This window comes from Mchenga conophoros, linkage group LG23 (assembly GCF_057382185.1).
Source record: "Mchenga conophoros isolate Kocher_MC1m ecotype Shallow Benthic linkage group LG23, M_conophoros_male_GT1.1, whole genome shotgun sequence".
Classification (NCBI taxonomy): domain Eukaryota; kingdom Metazoa; phylum Chordata; class Actinopteri; order Cichliformes; family Cichlidae; genus Mchenga; species Mchenga conophoros.
In genome coordinates this window covers 53,286,349-53,306,941 of record NC_140547.1, presented here as the reverse complement: position 1 = coordinate 53,306,941, position 20,593 = coordinate 53,286,349, and the positions used below count along the sequence as shown (strand labels likewise).

At 41.8% G+C, this 20,593-nt stretch overlaps 1 protein-coding gene across 1 annotated transcript in view; it reads right to left on the bottom strand.

Annotated features, from left to right (window-relative positions):
• Nucleotides 1-244: 244 nt before the first annotated feature.
• pudp (pseudouridine 5'-phosphatase) overlaps nucleotides 245-20,593 on the bottom strand; it is a 37,658-nt gene continuing 17,309 nt past the window's right edge. The window contains exon 4 of the mRNA XM_085265812.1: nucleotides 245-1,538. Within this exon, the coding sequence (XP_085121938.1) occupies nucleotides 1,362-1,538 (177 nt within the window). The 3' untranslated portion in view covers nucleotides 245-1,361. The remainder of the gene's footprint in view (nucleotides 1,539-20,593) is intronic.

Below are 20,593 nucleotides of genomic sequence, written 5' to 3'. Positions count from 1 at the left end.
TGGTCCTCATGATTATCGTCAGCATTTCACACGTTAACTGATGCTATATGAAATGTTTTAAATGCCTAAATAAATTAGCAATGACGCACAGCTGCTATGTGTTCATGAACTCTATGCTCTGAAAAGCTGTGCTGAGAAATGTATGCAAGTCTGAAAATAACCAATTAACTAATTAAATCTGAAATCAAAGTCAAGAAGAAAATTATTAGGGATTAGGAACGAATGCAAACGTATTATCTTCTGGGTTTGTCATAGGATTTATTTATTCATTTAAGGAAGGTGGAGAAAATGAAGTCAGGTATTATTTTTCAGGCATAATTCTTTTGGAAACAAAATGTAAAAAAACACCTTTGCCTTGCTGGAAACAAGAAATGAAGACACACAGAAAATGAAACAATCACATTTCAGGCCCAGAGACAGTGACGACTCTGTAAGCAACAAGCACAGAAGAAAAAAACAGCTGAGACGACCTTGTTGTTGAGGATGTGAGGCTATGAAAGGGGAGTCGATGGGAGTAGACTGAGGAGCTGCGGCACCAGCCTCCTCCAGCGTTCCCCCATTAAAGCCTGCTCTGCAAGCAGATGGAGTCAGTTCAGGAGTGAGGACGACTCACAGCCTCTTCACTGGATCACACTGAGCAGAGGAGGATTGCCTCTGACATTTCAAAAAGGCATCTTAGACGAAGTGTATGACAAGAACAACTTCAACTTCGCGATGTGTCCACATCCAGACGACCACAAAAGGTGATACTGTGTTAGAATGACAGACCTGCATCTGAAGCTTTTCCAGTGACTCCTCCGAGAAGCTACAGTTCATAATATGAGGATATATACTTCGGGATAACAGCACCGACGCTAATATTAACCATTCATTATTAAATTAAATTATCAGATTAAAAAGTCACCTAACGAATGTAAGACAATTACTTGTGCGCGTGTGTGTTTGTATTGTGCATCATTGAATAAGGGCCAATGTGCCTGCTACTCTGGGTATTTTACAGGTGACAGTGAAGAACCTGAACATGGCTCAACTCAAACTGCTGATGTTTTCTTTATTAGATTTTTGTACGGTTCAAATGAGCCTTTCGATAACAGGAGTACGATAATAAGACGAGTCACATGACGTAGTTTACATCACCACCACCCTAAGCTGAACGGTTCCCTTTGGAACAAAGATTAGAACCATCAGGTTAAACTTTTTAGTAAGTAAGATGTGTAGGTGTAATACAGATTTACATTTGCAGATTTACGGTGCCCATCCATTTACTAATAGTTTACTCATTTATGAAGTTATTGTTTAACAACCAATCAATTAACAATGGTTACTAGCTTCCTGAATTACGTGCTGGGGTATGAGCCATTTCAGTCATATGCTGGCAGGCCAAAGAGCTCCGGCTCAAACTCCTCCATACTCCTTAGTCGCAGCGTAGCCTCCTGGATAAGGCTGCGGTCCAGGTTGTCATCGGGAATCGCGACCACCTGCATTCCTGCTGCCAGTGCTGCCTTTACACCATTGGGAGCATCTTCAAACACCAAGCACTGGGCAAAGACAGGAGAAAAGAAAAACAGTGATATTATCCTATATACTCACCTGGATTTCACCTCCTCAGATGGCACAAACATGAGAGAAAATTATATAATTATATAAAAGTATAATTAATTTTTTCTCTGTAGCTTGACTCTGCTTAATCCTGTCAGGTAGAATATCCATTTATTTTAAGAATAATGACCCTGATGAGCCATAATGCAGGCCAAAACTTCAAACATACTGCAGCTGCCAGTGCTCCCCCTCAACCTCCCCGTAGATTCAGTTTTATTTAGATAGCGCCAAATCACAACAGCCACAAGGTGATTTTAAGTTACAGACTCTACAATAATTTATTGCTTTTATTTCATGTCACTAAGGATTACCCAGAAGTTCTTCATCTTTTCCTATTTTATGAAAATGTGATGGTTATACAACAATATCAGGGTCCATGACAGACTCAATGGTGCTCAAGTGGTTGAGAATCTGCCTGCTGTGCTACTGTCTGTCAGAATGACCACCTTCAAACTGTGAGGAAAACGACACCGTCAGGTGGGAGCCCAGTTTAGAGGTAGTGGTAAACAAAGATCGTGGGTTTTCACTGCACTGTGGGCAGCTGCATGATGACGTGTGATGCTCAGCAGCGGTTCTGCTGAGTTAATGCACTGTGGAATCCACTATGACCAAACTGCTCTGACAGCGTCATCAGTTTCACAGTAAAGCTGATGTTTGTGCATGTCCATGGTGCAACTGCAGAGCATATATGCAAGTGGTCCTGACAGGACTTCTAGGGTGGTATGTGAAAATACCAGCCGCACAGGAGTCAAGACAATCCTGTGTAAGTCAGTATATTTGTTTTAACGAATTGGACGCTATCAACACACAGCCCACAGGAGCAAATGCATCTATGATCACATCTCATAGAGCTAGAGGTTGAAATTTCTACTGTGGACACAATTTATTTTTAAGCAATATAAAAAAGACAAAATACAAACAAATAAATAAACTAGATCTTCTGAATTTACCACAGGAAATATATAAGAAACTTCTTTTTCCATTTTCTTTTCAAACAGGCTGGAACTGAACATAGTAATAATAGCTGAAGCATTAATAATAACACAAAAAACAAGATGTTACGTAAAAACATTTTTTTAAAAAACACGCAGACTAACTGCCTTTAAAAAATGGTTTATGCACATGTTCAGCAAGGACAGTGTGGCAGCTGCAGCCTTCACTGGGAGGTCGTTCTGCTTTCACTGTTCAATAATCACAGGAGAGAAGCAAACAGTGGTAAGAGTGCAGCACTGTCAGGTTTAGGAGGAATATTTAATCCCAACTATTCAAAGAGATTTAGCTGGAAACAGAATGACATCTGTGCAGATGTAGACACAACAAACTACCTACTGCAGGGGTGGGCAACTCCAGGCCTCGGGGGCCGGTGCCCCTGCAGGTTTTAGATGTGTCCTTGAACCAACACAGCTGATTTAAATGGCTAAATTAGCTCCTCAACATGTCCTGAAGTTCTCCAGAGGCCTGGTCGTGTGATTCAGGTGTGTTGACCCAAGGTGAGATCTAAAACCTGCAGGACACCGGCCTTCGAGGCCTGGAGTTGCCCACCCCTGGCCTACTGCCATGCCAAAATATACGGTGACGTTGGAGGTGAACTATTTAAACGCAGCTGAAATTAAGCCCATGACACTTGACCAGTAAAGTGAACAGTAAACACAGACTTGCAGCAGAAAATCAGTACAATCAGCACAGTTAATTGATCTTGTTCAAGATTTATCTAAAACGTTGTCAGAATTAGAAAAAGAAGTGTTTTGTGTGAGGGTGCACTGATCTTCACCTTCAACTGTTAGTCCTTCACTCATCCAAATGAATATTTCTATAATCAAATTCCCTCAAGACTTTCTGTGTAACTCTTCGGAAAAAAGGGAATTCTGATAGCACGCAAACGGATCTGAGAAATTCATCCTTTAGTCAAAATAAATGTCAGCAACAACAGACAAAGTTTTCAGTTTGGCACAGAGATGCACTGTTTGCTCTTCTGCCTCCACACACATATGACATCCCATTCTTAATCCATAGGGTTTATTATGATGCTGGCCCACCCTTTGCAGCTATTACAGCTTAAAGTCTTCAAGTAAGGCTTTTCCACAATATTTAGGATGTATGGGTGTGTTTATGGGAATTGTTGAGTCACTTTGGAACAGGAAGGAGCCATCCCAAAACTGTTCCTACAAAGTTGGGAACAATAAATAGTTCAAAATGTCTTGGTATGCTGAAGACTTCCAGGGGAATAACATCGCTCTTTTGGACCATCCTGCGTGTTCCCCTGATCTAAATCCAACTGAGAGCCTTTGGGGATGGATGGTGAGGGACGTTTACAAAAATGGACAACAGTTCCAGACAGAAGATGCCCTTCGTGTAGCTGTCTTCACCACTTGGAGAAATGTTCCCACTCACCTCATGGAAAGGCTTGCATTGAGCATGCCACAACGGATTTTTGAAGTGATCAACAATAACGGTGGAGCTCCTCATTACTGAGTTCATGTTTGGAACTTTGATTTCTGTTTTGGGGAAAAGTATTGTTGTTTTTGATCAGCTGTAAAACTATAATGCACAAAATGTTTTCAGGAGTGGCCAGACTATAAAAAATCCTCCAAAAGCACACTGACAACTCATCCAGGAGGTCACAAAAGGACTCAGAACTCTAGAAATATCGGGCTGGCTGTAACTCAGGAGGTAGACCAGATTATCTAGTTATGGATCCCTGGCTGGTGCAGTGTGCATGCCAAATATCTTTGGCCAAGATACTAACCCTAAGTTGCTCTCCACTTCTTCTTTCCTGGGTCTTTTCACGTGTGTTATGAACAAATCTTTTTTTCGGTACCGGTACCGGTTTTATTTTGTTGTATTTATCCGCGACACCTTAAAGGCCGGTCCTGGAAAATATTGTCGGGCATAAACTGGTCCGTGGCGCAAAAAAGGTTGGGGACCGCTGCGGTAGAGCTCAAAGTGGAAATACACTATTTTAAAAGGGCTGTACACACCCTGTATGCATAAGCAGAGTATATTATCATGCATCAGTGACAGCTAGTCATTGACAGCTAGATACGATTCCTTTTTTGGTGATTTTCTACAATTAACTGCCTCTCGCCCCGCTGTTTCCTGTTGTTCTCTTTCAGCAGCATAAAAATAGACGATGTCTATTATGCATCAGTATGAATGTGTGTGAATGTTAGATAGAAAGCACTTGTGTAGGAAAAGCATAAAAAAGTGCTCCCGGTTTAAGTGAATAGTAACATTCATTCATTAAAGTCAAACATTTGGTCTCCTCCGTTCCCAGAGAATGGACCACTGTTTAATGAAGAGTGGGTGCCTCACAATGACATCGCGCTGTTGTGTTTTTGTTTTTCATCTCCAAATGCTCTGTTTAAACTGAGTTTTGTTGTTTTATGCGTTTTATCCTGAAATACGGGTTATGATTTATTCACACAGTGCTTCTACATTTTGACTTAGTCTTTGATGAATAAACAAATATAGCGAAATGCGACATGAGTTGTTTTTCAGGTTGTATTACCTTCATTCTAACACCTGGTATGGGCTGGACAGTTCTTTATTATATCTTTACAACTGACAGAGGGTGTACTTTCTTTTTTCTCTTTATCACAAATTTCTCTTTCAATTCCATTTTTTCTTTTTTGTGGCTTATGGCTCCAAACAGCACTTGAGTGTGAATAAAGGAAGTTGCAGTTTAATGAATCTTAAGCTCTACAGGAGTCACCAAACGCTAAGCTTTACTGAAGCCTTAAAAACTCTTGTTCATTTCAAGTCTAATGCTCAGGCTGAACAAAGGGGCATCCTCAAGCCTCTTTAAAACATAATTGACTTCTGTGATGTCACTAATCCTGAAACTGAAGGATCTTGAACAATGGTGGTGGAAACACTCAGAGTCCAGAGCACTCTTGCTAATTCCCTTGATTGAGAGCAATTAAAAACGGTAATTATCCAATGAGCTCGTGCAATGACCTTTAAATCTGCTTCCTGATTGTGCTGAACTGGATGAAAACAGACACAGATGCACAGCAGACTAATAGCTTGGGTGGATTACAAAAGTCAAAAGTTAAAGAAATGAACTAAAAATTTCTAGAGCTGCACAAAACAAATCTGTGGATCAACAGAAATAGCAAAAAGAAAAAAGAACCACTGAAAGGATTATATGCATGTTAGATACACTACTGGTCAAAGGTTTTGGACCACCCCAGTGTTTCCAGTTATTTATTGAAGTTCAAGTTGATCAAGTCCAAATGGTACAAAGGTGAGTGGTGAACTCCCAGAGGTTAAAAAAAGGAAAAACAATGTACATTATACATAATTACACACGAAGGCCATCTTCAGGGAATCCAAATTCAAAGCTTCCAACTGACTCCGCCCAGCCTCCTGACTTAAGATCCCCATGAGCAGAGTTATGAGGAGACACAGCGCCCACTGGTCCTGCTCTTCAAAAGGTACTATGTAAGATTTACAACCTGTCCTGGGGCCTGCTCCCAAACACGCAAGAACCAGCAGAACCAACACAATCTGGATTCACTGTGTACTCGAGTACACACTGCTGAACGAGTCAAGACAAAGTACAGTGAGGCAGAGCTGTGTGTTTGCTGTGGGCAGATTCATACACAGACATTTGTTACAGGCTCACACACATTTGGCCCTCTAATGCAAACACATTGCCCCTTTAGAGGAGCATGGTGCAATAATGTGACAGCAGCAAATGCCTGCATGCTGTGATTTGGAGGCAACTTGACTGGCTACAGTCTATGCTGCTGGCTATGGACAACAGTTCAGTAAACAAGGCTCTCATCTACAAGATTAATGCGACTGAGGTGAACAGTGCGTACAACCTGAAATATAATTTCTTTCTACCCAGAGATTAATAATAAATAATAATAATGGATTGCATTTATACAGCGCTTTTCAGGACCCTCAAAGCGCTGTACAATTCCACTATTCATTCACTCTCACATTCACACACTGGTGGAGGCAGCTACAGATTAGCCGTCATTTACCCTCAAGAACGCTGCACAATTACGATCGTGGCTCAAGAGTTGGGAGTTCGCCTTGTAATCGGAAGATTGCCGGTTCGAGCCCCGGCTTGGACAGTCTCGGTCGTTGTGTCCTTGGGCAAGACACTTCACCCGTTGCCTACTGGTGGTGGTCAGAGGGCCCGGTGGCGCCAGTGTCCGGCAGCCTCGCCTCTGTCAGTGCGCCCCAGGGTGGCTGTGGCTACAATGTAGCTGCCATCACCAGTGTGTGAATGTGTGTGTGAATGGTTGTGTAAAGCGCTTTACGGACTAGAAAAGCGCTGTACAAATACAGGCCATTTACCATTTTTACTCTGCACAATTATTTCCCCGAAATCAGAGAAAAGTCAAGATTCTAATGCAACAAAAACAATAGCATCTTTGCAGTTTTAATTTAAAAAAAAAATCAAGCAATTTAAATAACATAGGACTGCACTGCTGCCATTTGGGTGACTCTAACCCTCATCAACACTGCTACTGTGTAATCAGCATCTAGCTAGCACTCCAGAAAAGGAAAGAGGACTAACATTTCTACATGACATAATGTTTCTACAACATGTCCTGTCATGTCAACCTGTCATGTTTCGGTAGGTTTGAGAATTGCTGACAAACTAAAACTGGTAGGAGTTTTGTATTAAAGCTTTATAATAAAGAGGTCAGAGTAGGGAAACACGGCAGACACAAGAACATAATAATATGGTAATTTCTATGTTATTACTATGCAATTAGCAAAGTAAAAACCACTTAATACCCATTAATATCAAGGTAGCAACAGCGGTTACAGCTGAGTAATACTGCCCTGAAATTTATGTAATAGAATAATGAGAACCCACAAACTGGGGGTAATAATATGGAAATACAACTCCATAATAAATTGTTAATAATAGGGTAACAAGGGAGGAACAAGAAGATAATACAGTGTTATTACCACTGAAATACCTGAGCTGCAAAATGCAAAACTGCCTGTTTCTATTTAATAACACATTAATAACCAAATAATAACCTTTTAAAACAAACCTAAAAAATAGTAATGACACCTGTGCATAGTTTCTGTGTAATAAGGAGCAATTTAATACCACGGTCATGATAGCTGATTAAAACAAGCATCAGGAAGTCCTGATGACCTGTGGTTAGTTTTGGGTTAGCAGAGTGTAGCAGAGTTAATTTACATTTATACAGACGACACAGATTAATTCACTGAATTTGTTATACCAACTGTATCTGCTCTAGTATGAAGACAATATACAGTAAACTGGAAATGAAACATCTGCTTTCATCGTGTTGAATTCAATTCAATTCAGAGCCACTACAACTGATCTGAGGATTTTCCCCACTTGCTGAATCTCACTTTCACCCCTGACTGCTCTCATGTCTGTTTAGGTGTAGAGGATAAGTCACCCTCTACCATGTTGGCAACCAGAGATGGGCAGTAACGCGTTACTTGTAACGCGTTACTGTAATCCGATTACTTTTTTCAAGTAACTAGTAAACTAAGGGATTACTATTGCAAAAACGGTAATTAGATTACCGTTACTTTCCCGTAGGAACGCTGCGTTACTGCGTTACTAAAACCGTGATTTTTTTGCGAGAATGTCTCATGACAGTGACGTAAGCGAGTGCGACGTTCGTGACAACAGCTGTGTGCAGATCAACAATGGATCATATATCGAGTGCGGGAGAGAGTATGAGCGTGCAGCGTTTAAAGCGTGGAAGTACTGACCTTACTTTGAGTTTGATTCCATAAAAAGTGACAAAAACATTAGTGTCCATTAGCATTGTGCGTGGGAAGAAAACTTCTTTTTACAGCGAAAAAAACCCCTAAACTTCCAAGCAAGCTCCGAGTGCGCTATGACGTAATGGGAAACTCACAGAGAAACTGCCGTATCCTTCCACTGACCGCTGCGGCACACCTGCACCAGGGTAAACCTCCGCCTACCCAACTCCTGCTGTACAGGTGAAAATAGAGCAACAGGACCGCTAGTCTTTGATTTTATTTATTTTCTGCTGTGTTTTACTTGCATCTATTTCAAAGACTGAGTGTAAACACAAAAAATATTTTATCTTATGTGCTGGAATGTGCAGAAAATAGGTTTAAATATTAAACAAATTTCTTCCAGTCAGAGAATGTTGCATATAATTAAATGTTTGCTTGATGCATAAAGTTAAAAGATTAAAATTAATAAAACTATAAAAGTTTTAAAAAGAGACTTTTCCATTTGATTACATTTTGTATGATGGATTATGCAGAAAAAGTAGAATTGGGCTGAAAGATCTATCGCTTTATCACCTCTTCAGGTTGTAAATCGTGTTTTTAAAAAGTAACTAAGTAACTAAGTAATTAATTACTTTTGAAAATAAGTAATCAGTAAAGTAATGGGATTACTTTTTGGGGGAAGTAATCAGTAATTAGTTACTGATTACTTTTTTCAAGTAACTTGACCAACACTGTTGGCAACATAACTCTCTTTTACTGCTTGTGTCCTAAATAATATTCAAACTGAATGCATTCATTAGAATTAGAGTACTTTGTATTAGATTATTAGTATTAGAGTACTTTTTCCACTTTTACTAGAGTAAAGAAGTTGAATCAGTACTTCAACTTGTTCTGGAGCATTTCAAACACAAGTATAGAAATATAACATATAAGACGTTCTTCAAGAAAACACGATTAAAGGCCAAAGGTAAAATTATTATATACATTATATAAAATATATTACACTGCAGCAGCAGTTTTAGCCGTTAACACAGAGGTTCATTTTTAACATTATGAGTTTAAGGTGTGTAAGCCTGCCATGGGGTCTCACGAGTGGAATAATGTGCGAACAGCTCTCGCCTGTGATAAAATGGAGATGTAATGATGGAAGAAATATGGAACAATATATTTTGCAATACCTTAAAACAAAAGACCATAATGTGAAATCATAGATATTTTTAGTTTGTCATTTAATACAGATCATCACCTATATTGCACAGCAGGTTACTGAGCTGTGAGGAACATCCTCAATTACCTGCTGTGCAACGGAGCACCCGTCTCATCTTAATGACCTTACAGTACCGCATCACCCCAACAGAGCACTTGAGTGTTTCCTCTTTTATACACCTCTCTGTGTTCAGTTATTACTTATTATTAATCCCTCGCGCTCTTCCACAGCGTGTCGTTGTCCTGTCTTTGTATCCTCATCCCCAACCTGTTGCAGCAGATGGCCCCGCCCCTCCTGAACCTGGCACTGCAGAAGGTTTCTTCCTGTTAAAAGGGAGTTTTTCTTTCCTACTGTCGCCACATGTTTGCTCATAGGGGGTCATATGACTGTTGTGATTTTCTCTGTATTATTGTATTGTTGTTGTATTTCGGTGCTATATAAACACAACTGAATTGAACTGAAATTGCATGTTTAGATTCAAAGCAAAGAGATAGTAGAAATAGTGGGAAGGCGATACACTGTACTGCAAACCTAATACGCTTTATGAATATAGAATCAAGCTTTATATCACTTTCATGTCTTCATGTTTCAAACAATAATGCCAGTATATAATATATTATGTAACTTGTATGTCTGAAATTTAAACATCAACAGGTGCTATGTGCAAAAAATGCCAAAACAATATAGAAACCATGAGCCATAAAGAAGGCTTTCAATAGGTGCTGATCTGTGTGAGAAACCTACTTTTCTCCTGCTTGTCTGGAAAATCTATTTTTGGAAAGTGTTATTTTAAGTTAAATAGGACTAATTAAAAAGTGCCGCCTGTAAACCAGCACATATGATGACGCACACATACACAAACATTTGACAGGATATCAACCAAAACTCCAGATAAAACACATTTATTTCCACGGCATTAGTGAAATAAGTATTCGATCGCTGAGCGAAATATGACAGTACTTGGTAGTAGGGCTGCAGGATTTTGCATAAAATGAGAATCACGATTTTTTTGCTTAGAATTGAGATCACGATTTTCTAACGATTAATCGTGCAGCCCTACTTGGTAGAGAAACGCTTGTTGGCAGTTAGCGAGAAGATGTTTCTTGTAGTTGGTCACCAGGTTTGCACATATCTCAGGAGGGATTTTGGTCGTCTCCTCTTTACAGAAACTCTTAAATCCTTTTGTTTTCTTGGCTGCTGCTTGGCATCTCGAAGCTTCAGCTCCTTCCACAGGTTTCCTATAGGACCGAGGTCTGGACACTGGCGCTCTCCATGACCTTAATGTGCTTCTTAAGTCACTCCTTGGTTGCCATAGCAGTATCTGCTATCTCCAGTGTTCTGGCTGAGGGAAATCGATTGCCATCTTGACTGCCTTTAGATCATTAAACAGCTCCCTCTGTGTAGTTTTGGGCTGATCCCCATCTTCCTCACTCCATGAGGCAAGATCGTGCATGGAGCTCCAGACCAAGGACGACTGATGGTCATTGTATATTTCTTCCATTCCCATTACTAACCGTTCTCACGAAACTTGTGCTGATGATTTTATATCCAATCAACCTTGTGCAGCTTTTGGCACTGAAGTCCTTCCACAGCTCCTGTCTTTGTGATTTATGACTTCCACATAATCACATTATGTGATGTGGCTACTTCTGATGTTTTTTGTTGAAAACAGTTATTTCTATAATCCAACTTATGATGCCAGATATATCCTGGCTGCACTGCAGAGTACCACATCAGTTCGATCTACAGTAAAAGCAGTGTTTTTGTTCCTAAGCAGGGTCCTGACCTCTGGTTGGCATACACCCAGATGTTTTTGTCAGTGTTATGTCTGTGAAGTGCTAGGAAAGTACAGATGTAGCCTACTCCTCCAGCTTTGTAGCTTTGAAGAGAGACCATCAAACCAAATTTACAGCTACACACACCAACACCAAACCCTATTCCAATGAGGGCACATGTGATCTTCCTCTTAGTCAATAGGAATGAACACAAAGCCGATAGCACAAAGCAAAGATGAAAACCAGCACAAAAAGAAAGTGATTGTGATTCTACTGTAGAAACATGAACAGGCTGCAGCCTGACTGCTCATCAGTTTGTTACCTGTTGAAGTTCAGCAGCTTCACTGCAAATCACAGCTCCCTTTATCACAGTGCTGGGGTCAGCATTTACTCAGCTTTAACATCACTCTGGGTTCTTGGCTAGCTTAGTGTTAGCATGCTGTCTGTGCAGGTGCAAGTTGTGTCAACAGTGTGATGCAGTTGTTTCTGTCCTGGAGCAGTCTCCACTTTACCATCACGCTCTCATCCTTTTGTGCAATAATAATAAAACTAATGTCCACGCTGCAGACTGCGTCACTATTTTCCTCCTCTGATTAACTGAAATCAGCTGATTGTAGCGTGAGTGCAAGAACCGATAAGCGGGATCGATAGGCAGGCAAACTAATGAATCCAAGGAATTGGACTACTGGGAAGCGGTTCTCTACAAGAACCAGTTCTCGATCCTCATCCCTTCCTGTATCCCTATTTGATTTTGGAGTAGACTTTATCCAGTAGGTTTTTCCTGTGTGTAGCACAGTTCATATGCTGGTGGAATTTCAGCAGCACTGCTTTGACTCAACATGATGAAAGTCCAGCGCTATTATGTGTGCTGCCTCTGGATATTTATGAATTTAGTGCTAATGACACTAGAAAGCTAAGGGCTGAGCCAGGTTTAGCATCAAGGGCTATATAGAGAACCAAGCCTATTCATTTATGTCCTCTTTAATGGATATTTGTTTTTGGTTTACATCTTTTGACTTGTTTGAGCTACCCTACTAAGTCCTGATGTACTAAATGGAGGACATCCCGGGCTCTCCACTGACACGTCATGTGTTTGAGTGTCCTCTTTTAGCTCCAAAGAGGCAGGAAAAAAAATTCAATGACAGGATTCTTTTTTCCTCAGTTCTCTGGAGGATATACACAGGCGTGATCAGAACAGCGGTGGATGGAAATAGAATAGAATAGAATAGGCTTTTATTGTCATTGCACATGTACAACAAAAATGTAGGAGAGCAGGAATAAATGACAAACAGGAGAAATGTATATGAGTTAGGGCTGCCACGATTTGTCGACTAGTCACGATTACGTCGACTATCAAAATCGTCGACGACTGATTTAATAGTCGACGCGTCGTTTGAAGCTTTGTAAGATCCCAAAAGACGCAGGAATAAGTAGCAGGATTTAAGAGTGTAATAACGGACTGAAACAGAAGATGGCAGCACTGCATGTACAAGGATGCCAGCTGCCGTTAAACCCCGAAGAAGAAGAAGAAGAAGCAGCTGTGTCCCAGAATTCATAGCGCGGCCCAGCTCAGTTTCCAATAATGGCGGCAGCTAGTTAGTTTTAATATTACTTATTATTCTTTCTGGGTCACAAAATAAACGTTTAACATATTTTCAGGCGAGAATGTAGCTGTGTAAACCTCAAATATCTGCTCAGTTTATCAGGACACCGCATATTTTCAAAAGCGCTCCGACGTTTTCGGAGACGTCTGTTACCCACTAGCTCGATAGCGAGCCGGGGGCTAGGTCACTAGAGCCGTGAGAACACCGGACTCCCGGCAAATTGTTTTCAAACCCACCGCCGTCTTTCGCTACTCAGGTTAAACATGATATATGAGTCACTTAGATAACTTAAAACTGTTATTGTTTGGCTTTTTTTTTTTTAGTATTTTATTTGTTCCTGAGTAAATCAGTTTGTCTGAGATTAAAGTTATAGTTTTTACACAGCTGAATAAACGTCAAGCAGACAGCTGATTATCAGAAGTGTGAGATGCTCCAGAATTTACTCCGGTGTCCTGTTATATTTTAGATAGCAAGGAGTTTATTAAACTTCACCGAAACAATCTGCAGATTTCATTAAAATTGAATAAACTATCATCTTGTCTTTATTTTTAGTTAGCACCTTAAAAGCTTAAAGCTGTAAGCTAATTATAGTTATATAAGAGCAGATGCTGCTGGTGCAATAAGCTGTACGTTTTACGTCCAGTGGATGATGATCTGATTAGTCGACTAATCGCATAAATAATCGGTGACTAGTCGACTATCAAAATAATCGTTTGTGGCAGCCCTAATATGAGTCCATGTGTGAGTGGCCTGAATGATGAGGGTCAGATTGGTGAGTGGCTAGGCAGGGGTGGGATGTGGGGGGATAGGGTTTGTTAACCCTTTAAGACCTACCATAGAACCAAGTCCGCCAGAGCTTATTTTATATTTTTACATGCTGTGGAGCCATTTTTTGGGAGCATTTCAAGTTGTTATACATCAATATACCCATTATAGTCCAAATTTTAATAATATGTTTGCATTAAGTGCATAGTAATTACATAAATTGCAAAAAAGTGCAATAAACTACATATAAAATTGAAAATCGTTTTTGTTTTTTTAACATATATTTCTAGCTAGAGAAATTTAAGAGGTTTATCCCTCAAAACTGCAAATACAAAAAAGTTGCACAAAATAGTTCCCCACCACAGGAAATTTATTTTGAGTGTCTTCATAGTTTTATTTTTGAAATACACTAATTTTTATATACTGCAGGAAAAACGAAAATAAATATTATACTGCAAATTTGCAAAAAAACAGCATATGCATCAAAATAAACTATTTCCAGCAGTGCAATATGAGTCCTCAGCATCCCAGAAACGACACAGAAAGTCATAAAGTCAAACATAACTTTTAAAAACACAAGTATAGGCTCATAAGGCCCTGAAGATAAAAAAAAAAAAAACTACATTTCCTCAAAATGACATCACTTCTGGTTTCAGGCCAACCCGTTCTCACTCCCAAAGCGTAACATTTTACGCTAGGTGACAAATCGTCACCATATTACGTTTTCGGCTACCCACCACGTTCCTAAATGACGACCTCGGAAAAAGAGGAAATATGAGAACCGTCTGGACTGAACCTACACATGTTCGCTCTTTTTCTTCAAATCGCTTAGAAACACGCTATTTAACATCATTAAAGTCCTGGTTAAGGTCAGGAATAAGGTTATGGTTAGGGCTAGGGATAAGGTTAGGTTTAGGGCTGGAATACAGGGCTGGAACGTCTACTACCGCGGGAGCGTCATTGCACTGGATTCCAGCCATAACCCGCCGCGTACCATAAGAACGCCGAAGGTCTCCTTTCGCGTTCCTCAGGAACGCCGCGGGACGTGACAAAACGTCGACATGTTACGCCTCGGGAGTGAGAACGCTCTGTTCAGGCAGGTCATGGCGGACATGCGATAGTTCGCGCTGATGGACGTAGGAAGTGTTACGAACAGCTGATCAGATCGGCAAAGCGTGTTTCTGGAATATTATGTTTTTGTTGCTGCAAGTGCTTTTTATGCAGTTTTTGCAAAGCTTTATGTGGAAGGAAACTGTGACCGAGGACAAGCTGATGGCATAAGATGTAAGTACAACTCCTCCGGTTTCATATGCAAAAAAATTATTGCGCTACCTTAAGTAGTTGCAGAGCTACCGGGATTTAAAAATAGTTACGCAAAACTGAGTGTTAAAGGGTTAACAGTCCAAATGGCCGAGGGGAGGAAAATGTTTTTGTCTGGACGTGTGAGACACAACTGGTCTGAGGCGCCTCCGGAGGGCAGGTGATGGGCAGAATGCAAGGGGTCAATCAATCAATCAATCAATCAATCAATCAATCAATCAAGGCTTTATTCGCCACGTGCAGGTTGCCCTGCAGTGAAATAGGACCCCCTCCCCCCGCGCGACCTTACACCCACGACACAGACACCACATGGGGATACAGGTCGGAGATCGGTAGCGTTACAGAAAAACACTGAAATATACACTACAATGGGAAAGTACAAGAGGAAAAAAAGAGACCTCTACTCATGCTGGGCTCCTGGGAGGACAGCATGAGAACAGGAAACAAAAAAACTCCTCTGCACAAAAAAGCAGATAAATGTCCACAGCACAACATTATAGAGCACGTGACCAGCCACAGGGTCGGGTGGGGGGTGAGGAGTAATCCGAAGCAAACACAGCAGCCATCCTGCCCAGCGCTACCATTCCAGCGCAGGCTCTGACCCGCCGTGTTCCCAGGAGGGAACAAGCATCGAAGGCGTTTTGAAAGGGAGGGGGATGAGTGTGTGCATATCAGTATATGTATGTGTGTGTGCGTGTCCAGAGTTCAGCTGAGACAGTGTCCTTCGCCCTGCCAGGCTAAGTAAACAGTCTGCCAGCCAACCCAGGTGGCCTTGCATGGAACGGGAAGGAACAGACTCAACACAGTCGTTATCAGGCCACCTGTGATGGTCCTGGTTTTCCTGAGACAGAAGTTCTGGCTAACTCTCGAGCTAACAGGCAAACGGGCATCGCTGGGTGAAGACACGAGTCTGACACGACCAGAGACGGTCAGCAGTCCCCAATGAGTCGCCTGTCTTCCAGCTGTAGCTTGCAGCCAACCAGCTGGAAATCAATCTATTATGTTTATTATAGTTATTATATTAAGCATATGTGATGTATCTCCATGATAACATGCTACGTTAGTATTTTCAGGTAATTCACTTTTAAACAACATACTGTAAAGATAAAATGTTAGGATTACCTTCTAGTTTTCAAAGCTTCTGGCATCTAGACACTCAGTATTACCAGTGTAATGACGTATGTGCTATCCTTTTCATGTTACTGTTATACATTTTCAGAAACATAATGAGGAATACAACAGGCCTCATGGAAAGACTTTTTTAACCCTAATCTAATTCTGTTGTAATTGTCCCTGTTTATAAGGATGATGAGAGGTGTTGTGTTTTTCTCAAGAGGCGTGTCAAGTCAAGTCAAGTCAAGTTTATTTATAGAGCACATTTAAAAACAACCAAGGCTGACCAAAGTGCTGTACAGTAAATACAGATAAAAATACAATAGAACACAATTTCGTAAAACACCTCGCTGATCAAAATAAAATAAAAATATATAAAACAAATAAATTAAACCTTTCTAAAAGCCAATGAAAAGAGGTGAGTTTTAAGAGCGGTTTTAAAAGTTTCTAGGCTTTTGGAGAATCTGACGTGAGGAGGTAAACTGTTCCACAGTCTGGGTGCAGCCACAGCAAACGCCCTCTCTCCCTTTGTCTTTAATTTATACCTGGGAACATCTAAAAGCATCAGGTCGGCTGACCTCAAAGATCTCCTGGGGCGATAAGTTCTAAGGAGTTCTGACAGGTAAGAAGGTGCAGTGCCATTTAAAACCTTAAAAGCCAGCAATAAGATTTTAAAATCAATCCTAAAGGCAACTGGGAGCCAGTGGAGAGAGCAGAGAACCGGAGTGATGTGGTCTCTTTTTTTTGAACCGGTCAACAGGCGAGCGGCAGCGTTCTGCACCAGTTGAAGGCGATGTAGACAGGAACGATCTAGGCCAGCATAGAGGGAATTGCAGTAGTCCAGCCGTGAAGTAATAAAAGCATGGACCACTCTTTCTAGATCGTTCCTGCAAAGGTAAGACTTGACTTTGGCTAAAATCCGCAAATGATAAAAAGATCCCTTAACTACAGAGCTGATTTGTTTATCAAGTTTAAAAGCATTGTCAAAAATAACACCAAGACTCTTAATGGAAGAAGTGCAATCGGAGGTTAGGGGTCCCAAAAAGTCAAGAGAGAAGTTGGGATCTTTAGGAAGCCCAAACACAATGACTTCAGTTTTGCTTTCATTAAGGTGTAAGAAGTTAAGAGTCATCCAAGTCTTAATGTCAGACAAGCAGGAGAGTAGCGGCTGCAAAGAAACATTGCAGTTCAACCTCAGAGGGAGGTAGATCTGAATATCATCGGCAAAGATGTGGAAGGACACATTATGTTTACGGAGCACATCGCCCAGAGGGAGCAAGTACAGAATAAACAACAGGGGGCCTAGTATGGACCCCTGAGGTACGCCACAGGTTAAAGGAGCTCTGGGAGATGACAGTTCACCAAGGTGAACAGAAAAACTCCTATTATTCAAATAGGACTGGAAAAACTTTAAGACAGTGCCCTTTAAACCGACACAATGTTGAAGGCGGGATAGCAGTATGTTGTGATCAACAGTGTCGAAGGCTGCTGTCAGGTCCAGGGTTACTAAGACAGCAGCACAACCAGAGTCAACAGTTAAAAGCAAATCATTAAAAACTCTCAGAAGGGCGGTTTCTGTGCTATGCCGAGCTCTAAAACCAGACTGGAACTTCTCATAGAGATTGTTATTGTCAAGAAATAGCTGGAGCTGCGTGAGGGCGGCTCGTTCCAGTACTTTAGACAGAAAAGGGAGGTTGGAAATGGGCCTATAGTTAGAGAGTAGGGATGGATCTAGATTAGGCTTTTTAAGGAGCGGTTGAACAACAGCGTGCTTGAAGGGTGTTGGAAAACAACCAGAACTGAGGCAGGCATTGATCAGGACCAGAAGGAAAGGTCCGACTGAGTCCAGAACCTGCTTCAGAAGCCGAGAGGGGATAGCATCGGTGGAACAGTTGGTAGTCTTAACCTTGCAGACTATTTCATGCAGCTGAGAGAGAGAGATTGGTTCGAACTGATTAAAGGCAGAATGGCACAAAGACAAAACACAGGGATTGGAAGGTGAAGATGGAATGACAGACTGCAGGGAGGAAATCTTGTTTACAAAGAACTTTAGAAAGTCATTACAGAGGGTGGCAGAAGGTGTGAGGCTGGTGGATGTGTAAGGATTTACAATGGAATTTAAAACACAAAACAGAGTCTGAGGTTTATGGACACTACTGCTAACCAGGTTTGATATGTAGGAGGACTTGGCCTCTTTAACGGCTTTCTGATAGGTTGAAAGAGAGTCTCTGAGGATATTAAAAGAAATGTGCAGCTTGTCCTTTTTCCATTTTCTCTCAGCACACCTACAGGTGCGCCTGAGAGCACAAACAGAGTCTGTAATCCAGGGTTCAGCGTGAGCTTTGGGACGGAGTGTTTTTAGGGGAGCGATGAGGTCCAAAATAGAAGTACATGTTGAGTTGAAAAGAGCAGTTAAATCTTCTGCACACAAGGAATCAATCCAGTCCACCGTGGAGAGCTCAGAGTTGCTAAAAGCAGCAGAAAACTGAGATGGTACATGGGTATTGATGATCCGGTGACGGCGTGAAGGAGGTTTAACTGCAGCATCAGAACAATGTGCAGTGGCAGAAAATAGAACAGGAAAATGATCGGAGATACACGCACTCTCACAAATTTCAGAGATGTGGATACCCAAGCCGTGAGACATGACAAGGTCCAAAGTGTGACCCTTCTCATGTGTGGAGCCAGACACACACTGAGTAAGGTTGAAGGAATCCAACAGTGAAACAAAGTCTCTAACCAGGGGTTTAGATGGACAGCACACATGAATATTCAGGTCACCAACAATAAGAAAATGATCGAAATCTACTGAAAGCCCTGAAAGGAATTCCCCAAACTCACTGATAAAGTCCTTGTTAAATTTGGGAGGACGATATACCACTGCAATCAGTAACGGAGTGGATGAGTTTAGTTTAAAAAGCTGTAGTTCAAAGCTGGAAAAAGAGGAAAAAGAAATCTGATGGCAGTCATAAACAGATTTAAAAACACAGGCGAGGCCTCCGCCTTTGCCAGAGGACCTGGGAGTGTTTAAAAAACAACAGCCTGGAGGAAGAAGCTCAGAGAAAGCCACAGTCTCACCAGCGCGTAACCAGGTCTCCGTCAGGAACATAAAATCCAAGTCGTAAGAAGAGAAAAAATCCTTGAGCAGAAACGTCTTATTGGAGAGGGATCGAGTGTTGATCAAAGCCATAGATAAGGTGAGATCAGTAGCTGTCATCGGGGTTGATATGCGGGTGAGTGGGCGTAGGTTAGAGTTTGTAGCACCAAATCTGCGGATCCGTGGCTGTAGGAGAGCTGATGACCGAGGACCCGGAACGGAAACAGCGAGCGACGGACCCGGAGAGTCACGCAGGAAGGGAGCAAACACCAGGCGTGGGCCGGAGATGGCAGAGAGTCGCCTACCAGAGGAGAACGCCGCCGCCGGCATGGCGAGGAGTGAGCCAGATGACCGAGGGAGGCGCGGGCCAAGAAGCGGGCCTACCGGTAAAGCCGGAGCAACAGCAGGCGGAGTTTGAGAGACGGTTTTCACCCAGGGTCCTCTGGGCTGGAGTGAGCCCCTCACCGCAGCAGAGTAGCAGAAACCCATCTGAGCGAGGGGAGGATCAGCCAGGCAGGAGAGTGATAGAAATGCCTTTGTGCGAGCCAGGAGACCACTTCGCTTCCCTCGTCTTCTCCAACGTTTTTTCCGGTGTAGCTTGGGAGGGAGGAACCAGGTGCGACGTAGGTAAGGTGGAATACCATCGAACAGTGGAGGCACACCGCTTGTTTGTCCATCAAAGACAGAGGACAAAGGTGCTGACACTGCTGAGTCTCGAATAATAAAGAGAGTTTGCCGGTCATAAGTCCGGAGCGAGTTGATTTCCACAGTTAAGGCAAAGAACAGCAAACAAAAAACCAAAAAACAGGAGGAGGAGTGACGGCGAGCCGAACATACTGGCGCCATCTCATGTTTATATCATCATGGTACGATATCCTTTGAGGAGCACTTTGAGGAGCGTGTGATAGTAAGACATATACAACATGACAGTGGTGTTAAAAACACGTGAAACAAGGTGACACACTTACATATAGATTACAAATAGATATATGAACGCGTTCCAGCAACATACAGGACCTATACGAGTGTGTGTGTTTGTATGCTGCCTGCAGTGGCGAGTGAATAAGTGACAGTGATAGATTGCCCATTGAATCTTTCAAATGATGATGAAGCCTAGAGCAATATGAGCCAAGGATGTTTACCATTTCATCATTTCTGTTAAGGAGAGCAGAAATAAAGCCAGTGCTGATGATGGACAGATACGCACAATGGCACACAAGACCAAGTGCAAATGCATGTTTTAGCATTGTGTCTCAAATGTCACACTGATTGGTCCAAAGGTCGATCCGAGGATCCTGCCTCCCTGAGGCCAAGTTTGAATGATTGTTTGGGTAAAAAACAACGTCGATGGCAGAAACAGCCTCCAAGGAAAATAACCATAATGTACATT